Source organism: Lissotriton vulgaris, chromosome 1_1 (genome assembly GCF_964263255.1).
Source record: "Lissotriton vulgaris chromosome 1_1, aLisVul1.2, whole genome shotgun sequence".
Classification (NCBI taxonomy): Eukaryota; Metazoa; Chordata; class Amphibia; order Caudata; family Salamandridae; genus Lissotriton; species Lissotriton vulgaris.
In genome coordinates, this window is record NC_141685.1 from 2,050,241,808 (window position 1) to 2,050,253,968 (window position 12,161).

Below are 12,161 nucleotides of genomic sequence, written 5' to 3' on the forward strand. Positions count from 1 at the left end.
GTGGTCTCAGTATTGGCATCGGCCTTACTCTTGCTCATGGCCCAGCAGACGTTACTGTCAGTTTTCTTGTTGCATGACTTCTGATGCTTTACATAGCCGAGGCCTTGTGGAAATGTGCTATATCTGTTTGTGCATTCATTTGTTAATAATAATCAGATTTAATACTAAAGTGCGAGTTGAGGGGCTATTGCCTCCAAGGGACATCTTACGGCCCTGTGGCCTCCTGATTCTTTAATTAACACGAGTGTTAGCACTTAGCTCTTTTCAACGCCCCCACTCTTTCTTAAGACGCGGCCGGCCCTGCTGTAGGCGGCTTGCTGTGCTTAACATGTGAAGCTCTGTTATTGTCATTGACTTGCTTGCACAACTGCAACTTCTTTGGCCGGCCCACTGGGTTGTAGGCAACTTTACCTGTGTTCTTTGTTTTATATTCTGTCAATAAAACAGATTTAATACTAAAGACTATAAGCGAAAATAGGACTTGGTGTAGAGGACTGGGTGTAGATGCGGAAGTATGTATAGGTATATTCATCATAGCAGTGTCACAGAATTACATTCCTCCACTGCATTGAGTCCCTTTGTAATGCTGTCAATCCAGGATCCAGCAAGTGCCACGCATGAATGTGGCACCCCTGAGTACACTCTTCAAGACACTACTGGACTTGTGGATGACAGAAGAGGTTGGTACCGGCTGTTGAAACCTATGAGAAGAACCCTAACGGCTGGCACTGCTTTCACTTGTAGCCATGGTAAAGAAGTGGATTACGAGGGTCAGTTGGCTGACACCCTGTTAAGCTATAGGAACACAGAAGCTGCAAGAAGTCCACTTTCCTGGAAGAGCCCAGATGACCAGTTTCAACTAGACCTGCCCTGAGCCAAGCTGGTGGCTTATGTAGGAGTGAGTCCTGACCCAGAAGTGTTGTACCTGAGGTCCTGGAACATGTTGCTGGTGTCAGAGTATATTCCTCCTGCCTAGCACTAAAAACCTGGTACTTAAAAACTTTTTACTAACCTTTTGCCTGGGGGACCCTTGTGGGGCCTTCACTGCATCTCCTGGTACGTTCATCACCGCAACAGCAAATACAATCCAGTGGGATCAACGCCAATCAGAATCAAATAACATCAAACACTCTTTGGCTACAGCCTGCAGCCCTGCTCCGCTGAGGAAATCAGACTTCCAGAAAAGAGTCTAAGTCCAAAGGTAGAAAGCTTCACCAAGCCCAAAGACTAGCAGCATCCGATCGATGAGGACCACTTCCTTGATACAAAATCTGGTCTTTTACCACTCTGAGCCTTTCCAGCCTTCATCGATACCTTCACTGACACCTAGTCCTTCTTCCGGCCTGGCACCGACAAGCTCGCCTTCGGATCCAGTAACCACCTTGTTCCCACTTAGAACTCACCTTCTTGAACATTTTCTAAGTGTGAAGGAAACCTTCAGACCAGGACCAATCCAACCTGTGCTCCATCGCGTTAAGCCTTAAACCATACTGTTAGAAATGGGGGTCTCTAGTTGGCAATGGTTTGCACTGTTGTCCAAGTAGGGAACCTTCTTCCTAATCAGGGTAAGGGGGATACAATTCTAAAATAAACCCTGCTCACCCCTTTGGTAGCTTGGCATGAACAGACAGGCTTATCTCCGAGGCAGTGTGTAAAGCATTTGTGCACACATACAGGATACAGTGAAAACACTACAAATGGACACCACACCAGTTTAGAAAAATAAGTAATCTTTATCTAAACCAAACAAGACCAAAACGACAAAAACCCACAATACAGTTATCAAAATGTGGAGAAGTGTGGCTCACTGGTTAGAGCAGGCAGACCCTGAAGCAGAGGTCAGACCCGGGACCAGGGTTCAATTCCCGACGCGGCAGGGTCTTGAGCTCAAATGTCAACGGACTCGATAATTCTCGCTTCGGTGCCTGACCTAATCATGGGTTCACACTCTGCAACTCTGGGCATTAAGCTTGCTTAATCTCCACAACGGCCCCCCCACGGCGGGATGCCTGGCTTTCACCTTGGGGATGCCCGTTAGGGGCTATCTCACGGGGAAATGCCAGGACAGGTTCCCAAGGCAAGCGCCGAGATGCCCCCCGGTGATTCGAGCGCTATATAAGAATATACCAAAAAAAAAAAAATACGCTTCTCAGAAGGTACAAACAGTTCTGTCCATAGCAAACTATAGATGCAACACTTTCAACACAAAGTACCTTGGATGCACCAAAAGTATAAACAGGAACAGCCGCTGGAGGGTGATGTGTCTGTTCCTTATGCGCAGAGTAGGTGATGCATTGGTTCCTTAATCCAGGGGAGGGGATGCGTTGGTTCCTTACTACCGCGCAGGGGAGGTGATTCGTCGGTTCCTTATAAAAGGGGAGGTGATGCGTCGTTTTTTACTGCGCAGGGAGATGATGCGTTTGTTTCTTACTGCGGCCTGGTGTCCTTGTAGACTTGGCGCCCCAGTGAAATGTGTGTGGGTCAGGGATGCGCTGGTTCTCGATGCGGCTGCGGCATCTGTGCTGCATTGGTTTCTCCAGCCGTGGTCCCATGATGCGTTGGTTCTTGCAGCCGCACAGCAGAGCTTGCATTGGAATCGGTGCGGTGATCTAGGACTCTGTAGATTAGTACACTCGATGCAGTGTGCAGCGATTTCTCCAGTCTCGGGCAGGCTATGCGTCTGTTTCGTCAGCGCCAAGATGACGATGCATGGAAGTTCTTCCTGCACCGCGGCGATGAGTCGGAAACCAGTGCGGATGCGCCAAGGTTCTCTTAGTTGCGTTGCTTTTCCAGCTCCCAACAGCAGGAACAACCTCCAGAGGCCCAGTACAGCAGCAGGCACCTCTTGGCAGGTCAGAACTCACAGCAAGGAAGCTCAGGGGAGCTGAGGGTGAAGTCTTTGTATCCTTGAGACTTTTAAAACAGGAGGCAAGCTCTACTTAAAGTCCTTGGAGATCTTCCTCAAGCAGGGGACACAGCACACAGCAAAGTCCTTGTCCTTTCCTTGGCAGAAACAGCCACTGCAGGCCAACCCCAGACAGCACGCAGCAAAGGGGCAGTACTTCTCCTTAAGTAATATAAAGTTCAGGGGTCTGGGCCCCACTTTTTATAGTACAAAATCCTTTGTTCTCTAGTGGAAGAGAGGCTCTGTGCTCTGTCCAAACCAGTTCTGTCCTCTCTGGCCCAGTTTCCCAGCACTATGTAAGGCAGACCAGACCGAATTCAGGTGCAAGGAAATCTCCTCCCCCTACTCTAAATGTAGCCCAGGTCTATTCAGCCCAGCCCTAAATCATTCTGAAAAGGCAGGACACACATTAACCCCATCCGTGGGGCTGTCTGAGAGGATGCACATCCCCAGCCCCTGTCACTCAAAAGCGAGACAGTCAATACACAAACCAGCAGAGGCACACAGGATGGCTAAGCAAAAAAATACCCACTTTCTTAAAGTGGTATTTTCAAACACACAACATAAAAATCCTCTTCACTAAAAGATGCATTTTTATATAATGAGTTCAGGGATACTAAACTCCATCTTCCTATTGTGTACCAATGGGAAGCTATATTTATCAGATGTTATAAATAAACTCCCAGTCTATCCTACGGGACAGATGGCCTTTCAATAGTGAAAAACAAATTACACTGTATTACACTATCAGGACTTGTCACACACCTCAGTGCATTTCTTACCTTTCACATATACTGCACCCTACCCATGGGTGCAGTATATGGGACCTTGGGCCTAACTTAGGGGTGACTCACATGTAAGAAAAGGCAAAGTTAGGGCCTGGCAAGTGGATGCACTTGCCAGGTCCACATGGCAGTTCTAAACTGCACACAGACACTGCAATGGGAGATCTGAGAACCTTTTGCAAGACTGCTAGTGTGGGTGGCAGAATCAGTGCTGCAAGTTCACTAGCAGAAGTTGATTTACAGGCCCTGGGTATACACACAGTGCACTGCACTAAGGACTTACCAGTAAATCAAATGTACCAATCATGGAATCACTAATCCATACACATAATTTACAGGGAGAGCATATGCACTTTAGCACTGATCAGCAGTGGTAAAGCGCACAGAGTAATAAAACCAACAAATACAGGGTCCAAAACAGAAGGCCAAAAAGCAAAAAGTCTGGGGATAAACCCGCTGAAAAAAAAACAAGTTACTTTCCTGTGCACTATGGTTCTCCAGTATTATCTTTCATAGATTCACATGCTTGTATCTTCCCCGTCGTCATGGTGGGAGTCTCACGGTAACAGGATGACTATAGCAGTATCATAGAGTAAAACACTGCTTAGAAAGTCCCATAGGATATCATAATATTTGGTTGCCAAACCTCCTCATTAGTTGGACCAAAACTCAGCCAATCAGCTGCCAGCCCTGACATCACACTCCCCAGCAGAGCCATCATACCTCAGACTTCCAGCCCAGAGTGAGAGCCAAGGATATATCTAGAGATGAGAGGTTTACCTGAGTAACGGGGAGGTGGGAGGGCCGCATGTGAATCTAAGAAAGTTAATACTGGAGAACCAAAGTGTACAGGTAAGTAACTAGTTTTTTCTCCAGTATTGAATGCTACAAAAAGTTGGTTTGATTTTCTGAATGACTTTGTTCTGTCAATGTAGAACTTTAGACACCTTTTGACGTCCAAAGAAAGTAGAGATCGTTCCGCAGACGACAAAGGATCCTTAAAAAAGTAGGTAACACCACAAGTTCGTTGAGATGAAATATTGAGGGAACCTTCGGAATGAACTTCGGATTTGTCCTCAAGATAACCTTGTCAGGTCGAAATTGGAGAAAAGGTTCAGAAATCGAGAAAGCCTGAATTTCGCTTACTCACCTTGCTGAAGTAAGAGCTAAAAGTAAGGCCGTCTTCCATGAAAGAAATTGTAAATCCGTTTTATGTATCGGTTCGAAAGGAGACTTCATAAGCTGTGCCAAAACCGTTTTAAGCTGCCAAGAGACTGTTGGACGGTGAACTGGGGGAAACGTCCTGAAAAGTCCCTTGAGAAATTCTTTTATCACTCTTTGAGACCAGAGAGATGAACGGTTAGGATCTCTTCTATATCTGGAGATAGCTGCCATATGTACCTTTATAGAAGCATGTGAAAGATTTGCTTTAGCCAAATGCAAAGATAAGGCAGGATTTGATCTGAAGAGATATTAAAAGGATGAAGATTTTGAGAAGAACACCATTGACAACACCTCCTCCATTTTGCTGAATAGGTCTTGTTTGTAGAGATTGCCCGTGATTTGGAGAGAATTTCTCGGCATTCCTCAGAAAAATTCATAGATTGAAACTCTGGCTCGTGAGGTTCCATGCCGATAAATTGAGCGATTTCAAATTTGGGTGGAGAATTTGACCTTTGTTCATGGAAATCAGGTTCTGAGAGAATGGGAACTGAATCCTGGGTGCCACTGAGTGCTTGAGGAGATAAGAGAACCGAGCTTGTCTCTGCCATGCTGGAGCTATGAGGATTAAGTGGCACGGCTCCGATTTCATTTTACGAATCACTTTTGAAATTAGAGGGAATGGAAGGAATGCATATGCGAACATCCCTGTCCAGCACATTTGAAGTGCATTGCCCCACGATCCTTTCTGATGGAATCTGCTTGCGAAGTGCTTGCATTTTGAGTTGTGAACTGTGAAAAGATCCAGTGATGGGGTTCCCCATAGGCGAAAGACTTGGAGAAGTTGACCTTGATGTAATTCCCACTCGTGAAAAACATTTGGAGATCTGCTGAGGGCATCTGCTCTTAAGTTGTCTACCCCCGGAATGTGCTGAACTTGCAGCGAGATGCTGTGGAGTAGCAACCACCTCCAAATCTCTTGCGCTTGTTTTGAGAGAAGTTCCGACCTTGTACCCCCCTGTTTCAGTAGGTAAACATGGTAGTCGTACTGTCGGTCCTGACCAGAACCGTGGAACCTCTGACCCTGCGTAGAAACACCTGTAATCCCAAGAACACTGCCTCTAACTCTAGTAGGTTGATGTGAAGATGAATTTCTCTTTCTGACTAATGACTTTGTATTTCTCATTCTTGGAGATGTGCCCCCCAACCTTGCAGAGATGCGTCTGTCATCATTACATAACTGTAACGCTGAGGTTCGAATAGCAGGCCTTTTGTTAAGTGTTTTCTGATTGCCCACCATGACATGGCCTTTTTCACTTGAGGAGAGATAGACACCCGGTCTTCGAAGCATTCTTGAGATTGAATCCACTGTTTGTCCAGAAGCTCGTGAAGAGGCCTCATGTGCAACCAGCAATTGGGAAGCAAGGGGATACAAGAAGACATAATCCCCCAAAACGACTTGTAGATTCTCACCTAAGTGAACTTTCTTGTTTGAAGATGAGAAGCCAGATTTATTATCTTCTGTACGCGTTCCTCTGATGGATAAGCTTTCGCTTCTCTTGTGCGGAGCATGGCTCCCAGAAACTGAGGAGATTGCGATGGGATAAGACATGACTTTTCCAGATTGACTTTTAGACTCAAACGACTGAAGAGATCCATGCAACACTGGAGAGAGAGCTGCGTTTCCTGAAGCGAAGCACCTTTTATGAGCCAGTCGTCTAGATACGGGAAGACTTGGAGGCCTTAAAGCCTTAAGTGAGCTGCCACTGGCGCCATACACTTCGTAAAAACCCTTGGGGCCGATTTCAGACTGAATGGCAAAACTTTGAATTGGTAGTGGCGCCCCACCACCATGAAGCGTAGAAATTTTCTGTGTTTCATATGGATCAGTATGTGAAAATAAGCATCTTAGAGGACAAGGGATGCCAAGTAGTCTCCTTTGCAAAGAAGGAGGAGAATTTCCTAAAGGGATAGCATGCGAAAAGATATCTTTTTGATGAATTGTTCAAACTTCTCAGGTCCATTACCTGTCTTCATTTCCCCGTAAGTTTTTCTTTACTAGAAACAAATGCAAATAAAAACCTTTCCCTCGTTGAAGACGTGGCACTTCTTCTATTGCCTCCTTTTGCAAGAGAGATAAAATGTTCGCTTTGAGAGTGGACAGGTGCTGTTGCTTTCTGAGAATAGGAGGTTGATTTGGAGGCTTCTGTATAGATTCCAGGGTATGGCCCTGATGAATTATGTCCAATATCCATCCATTTGTCTGTTGTAACTGACTTCCATTCTTGATAAAATAGAGCCAGATAATGGTTGTTGAAAATTGAACAAGTGGCGGGCGCTGTGTTGAAGCCACTGTCTTCTATTAGGCTGTTGAGACTTGCCTCTTGCCGAAGATTTTCCTTTTGACTGTTGCTGATACGAGGTGCCTGAGGATCGAAACTGCTGTCCACTTAAAAACTGGCGATAACCCTGCTGATTGTAAGGTTGATATCTGTCAGATTGATATGTTGGTCTTTGAGTATACTGTCCTCTCGACCCTCTCCTTCGAAATGACTGAAACCTGCTCTGTTGCTGAGAGCCCAATGCACGTGCTGTGTCGGTGTCAGCCTTGATGCCTTTAAGGGCCTCATCGATGTGCTTTCCGAAACAGATTTTCTCCGTTGAACGGCATGACAATTATCTTCGCTTGGACGTCTGGTCTGAACGAAATGAAAGCGAAGACATTCCTTGCCAAAGACTGGAGATTCATGAAAAGGCACATCAATAAGGCTTGACTTGATGATGTACTTGGCTGCACTGTGGCCAATTTGAATTGTTGGCAACACGTTAGCATTAAATTCTTCCAGTACTGCTGTTTAGTTTAAGATTTCAGCAACTGTCAAAGCATGGGAGACCTGCTTAGCAAGCGCCTGGCATTGACAGAACGAAGACTGAGGATAGCGGTAGAAAACATCCTCTTCCCAATCCTTCAGTACAATGACTCTCAGTCGGGAACAGATAGCCAGAAAAGAATTAGGGTTAACCCTGCTGATGGAGGGCTGCACGAGCAGGTTCTCTGGAGTGGGGAGCAGTACAAGAAAAGCAGGTCACAGAAGGGGTCTGTGAGGACGTGCCACCTTTTACTTAACAGGTGGGCAGGAGCATGATCCAAAAGGCGGATCGTGCACTGGAGGGCAACTCCTTGTCAAGGGTACTGTTTTGTCATAGGTCAAAAGTTTTGGGGCTGGGGGTGTCTGATCTATGGCAGAATTCATTGTCAGACGAATTTGAGATGGATTCCGGTCCGAATGTGACAACAATAGAATTGATGTTCTCCTCCAGGCGGCTGTGCATTGACGCAGTAGGAACTGGCATGGATCAGGGTGCCAGGCGTTTAGTTAGGCACATAACTAAACCTGAAGTGGGTTCAGGAGGCACAGATGGAGCCAAGGGCAGACCCGCTGGCAGTAACCCGACTGGAGGCCTGCACTGATCCTTGGGGTCTTAAGGCATGCCAGAGGGACACCGTATGGTGCCAAATGCAGAGCATGGCCCCTTTGAACACCTCAATCTGTAGTGGTGTTGCATATGGACCCTTAAATTCAAGGGGCATCAGGAACAGCTGCCGGATAACTGGTCATGGGACCGACCCCAAGAGCAGGCAGGAGATGAGTCCTCGATTTTGAGCGAGAACGGGCCTTACGTAACTTCCTCCGATGTTTGGAGACATACAGCTTGACTCAAGTTGTGGATCTCCCTCAGCTCATCAGAGCACAAACCCTGCACAACTTAGTCAAGGCCCGAACCCAGACACCAGAGGTACACTTTGTCAAATTCTGCCACAGACATTTGATTGAAACAGTTCCTACAAGGCTTGAACTCTCAGCTTTAGGAGGGAACATGTTTTCTTGCACACTAGATTAGTCAATTTACAAAAAACTTAATGGACTGTCAAAAACACAGAAGGACCCTGCTCTAAATCCATGTACGAAGGCACAGAAAGAATCAAACTGATGTCCGTGCACTTGGGTGACGCCAATATGCGGTTTCAGCTGTCACTATCAGCGAGGAGCAGAGTCGACCCAAACCTACACAACGCCACCCGCAGGGTTTTCATAAGTGATTGACCATATTAAATAGTTATAACTAGTTGAGGGCAACATCTTTATGAATGTCGATTTACCCACAAATTCCAACTCTCCTAGACGATACTCTACTCTGTACAAAGGCTACGTGCCCTAATGTAAAGAGTAAGCCATTTTACTGTGGAATCGATGCATTTCCAAAATTGTATGCACATGTTTCTGTCATCGGAACAGCCTTTAATTTGACTGGTGCTCTGAAATACATTCTCATGCAAGGTAGGCATATCTTTAGTGGCTCTAGGCAAGTTTACCCCCAGTACCCTCATACCATAGCTTTACGTTTTTTTATGAAAAAAACATACAATTGTTATTATATTCATTATTCACAAGCATTGCATAACAGGTCTTACCTGAATAGGAGAAAAAATCCATAAATTTCAAGGACCATGCCTACCAAAGGCCAGCCAATTAGAACTACACATACGCCACCAAGAAAGAAGCCGGTTGCTTTCATTTTGTGCTTCTGGAAGAAAAATCTATATGTTCTTTCTAAACCGATCACAAATGCCAAGCCAGCCACAAACAAAACCTGGAAAGAGAGAAAGAAGATGCTCTCTCAACAATTAAAATATAAAGCATTTAAACAAAATCCTAATCACATAATATAGTGGTAAAAATATAAATGTAAATGTGTAGCAGTGAAAAAACATATTCGACTAAATAAAATGATTTCACAACAATAAATATACGATGAGTAGGAGCTTCATAAAAATTATTTAGAACTCATAGCTGTTTCGTTTGCCATCAAGATCTTATTGTTGTAGAAGGCAAAATGTTGCATTCTTTGGACAGCTAGTCATTATCTCTGCAGTATGCCAAGTCGAAAAGTTGGGCGGTACAAGATCCCGGATGTTAGTGGAAATAGCCAAGGACATTTTGCATTTTTGTCATCAACCACGGATTTTGGTGATAGCACAATGCATTCCAGGTCGATGGAATAACATTCCAGTTTGAAATTCCAAGCACTTGAGGGATAACAACGATTGGAAGCTACACCCTCACGTATTGGTTTTTTCAAAAGTGTTTGGGTATGTAAGAAATTGGGTTATAAATTGAGGGGGCATATACCCACCTCAAATACTAATCACAATCCGGGCCAGGTTGAATCACTTAAGCCGTTAAATAAACCTGACCTCAACCCCCCTGGTAGCTATGGCACCTGTCTACCAAAGTGCTCTTCTCTGGAATCTGTTGGTCAGACGCATTCTCTGAATGACTATACATAATTCGCTGAACATTCCTCCATGTGGCAGTAACTAAGTAGGCAAAGGTTGGTTCGCCACGAAATGGACAGATTTTGTAACATTAAATTGTGAAATGTTGTTTTACTCAATGAGTTTCCTCTGGAAATATTCCTGCAGAGTGTGCCAGTCCTTTCCATGGCCCATGTGCTGCAACCGACCTCAGCATATGAGCGATGTTTTGCTCACCCACACACAACGCGTTTATACGTCCCGGATAGGCTACACTGCAGTCAACACTCTACAAATCAAGGTCTTAACATGGTGTTGTGTCTTACCTGTCCACTGATGAGCTTTATCAAGTGTCTGAAGCGCTATATAATTATATAAATTTTAATTGACTAGGTGTGGGCTGTGACCTCACCACCTTCACTCTACCGGACCAGGTGTGACCTAATGAGCTTCTATTCCAAAATGTCAATCCAGGGATCACCATTTGTGACAACCCCAGAGCTCTATACCCACTTCCTAGCTGACACCCCCGCGGCTAGATATCCTAAATGAACATGCACCGGTGGGATCACAAGCTGCTCTGTTCTGTGAGGTTACGTGCTCTCGTGCTCTCCGGGAACCTCCCACTGCTCGTCTTCTCGGCATACGGACTTCCCGCTCCCACAGCTCTGCAATGCCGGTTTCCACAACGCTGCAAACGCCGCAGTAGGCAGTCGTTCACCCGGGAGAACGTGTAAACGCAGAAACGCGAAGTGTGGAAGTTACTGCACCGGTAATTAAATCTGCGCCAAGTACGGACCTGATCGCGGGGGCGGAACGGGCGGCGCGAGCCGCACAAAGTGAACCTGGTGGTCGGCACCCTTAAACCCACCGCGAGCAGCAATTATGAGGCTGGGGGCAGGCGCATTCAGCATTATTAAGCCGGCCTGCAGCCCGCAGCTGATGCGGTCCAGGGAAGGTGCTCCTAAAGGTCCAAACAATTGAAGACAATGAGGATACCCAACCCTGCGGCAGGTCTAAGGGGGTGAAGCCCTGTGTGGCCGGGTACTCAGGCCAGAGGCAGTACCTTGAGCATATTGCCGTGCAGTGGTGGAGGTGAGAGCGCGGGCACTCAGAATGGAGGTAAGTGAAATTTTCCCCTATTTAAGAAATATTAAGGGGAGTTACATTGAGGGTACTAGGAAAAGGGGGCAGCTGTGTACGTGAAGTATTGGGGAATACAAAAGAAAGTTCAGGAAGGACAACCACCTAAAAGCCGTCGCACGCCGGAAGGAAGGAGTAAAGGGGAATAAACGAGATGGCCTTAGGAAAAAACAAGCCACGTAAGGCCCTAAAAAAAACCAAGAAAACAGGGAACAAAAGCCCTGGGGTGGGGGACTTGACTGAAACATCGAGAGGTGTGGAAAAGTCTATCAGGGATGTGGCAACACCCGTCGTCAGTAAAACACCAGAGAGAGGGTCTACCCCTCTCACAGGCCTAAGCTCAAAGAAGGTGTTGGAGTCTCCAAAGAAAGCAGGCGTAAAAGGCGGATCGGCAGTCTCAAAATCTATCAAGGACTTCCTAGGCAGACACTTTAAAGTGAAGGAGACGCCAGAAAAGGAGCCAAATGTGGTTGAGCCGCCGCTTATCATCGAGGACCAGGCAGCTAAAAGTGTGGAATATCTAGATCAGACTGATTTTGACATTGCTGAAATTGCACTGGAACCTCGCTTGTCATCTTCCCCACGGTTATTTCAGTCATTAATTATCCAGGAAATAGAAGTAGAAGTGGAGGAAGAAGGAAGAGAAAGTCAGAGTACTATATCGGGTGGGGGTGGCTCTGCCCAGAGGGATTCCAGCCCACGTGTGAATACAAGAGTGGAAAACCTTTATGCTGCTCGTACTGATTCTTCAGGCATTGCCGCGCATAGTTCGGAGGTGACGGGTTCATCTAGTCTATCTATGCTAGAGGTGATGCTAATGGTCCAGAAAACCTTACAGGGCATTCTAGAG

The 12,161-nt window shown here is 46.0% G+C and overlaps 1 protein-coding gene across 1 annotated transcript in view; it reads right to left on the reverse strand.

Moving 5' to 3' along the window:
* Positions 1-12,161, reverse strand: part of GOLT1B (golgi transport 1B) — a 120,512-nt gene that overhangs the window by 49,234 nt on the left and 59,117 nt on the right. The window contains exon 3 of the mRNA XM_086920490.1: positions 9,326-9,504. Within this exon, the coding sequence (XP_086776616.1) occupies positions 9,326-9,504 (179 nt within the window). The remainder of the gene's footprint in view (positions 1-9,325; positions 9,505-12,161) is intronic.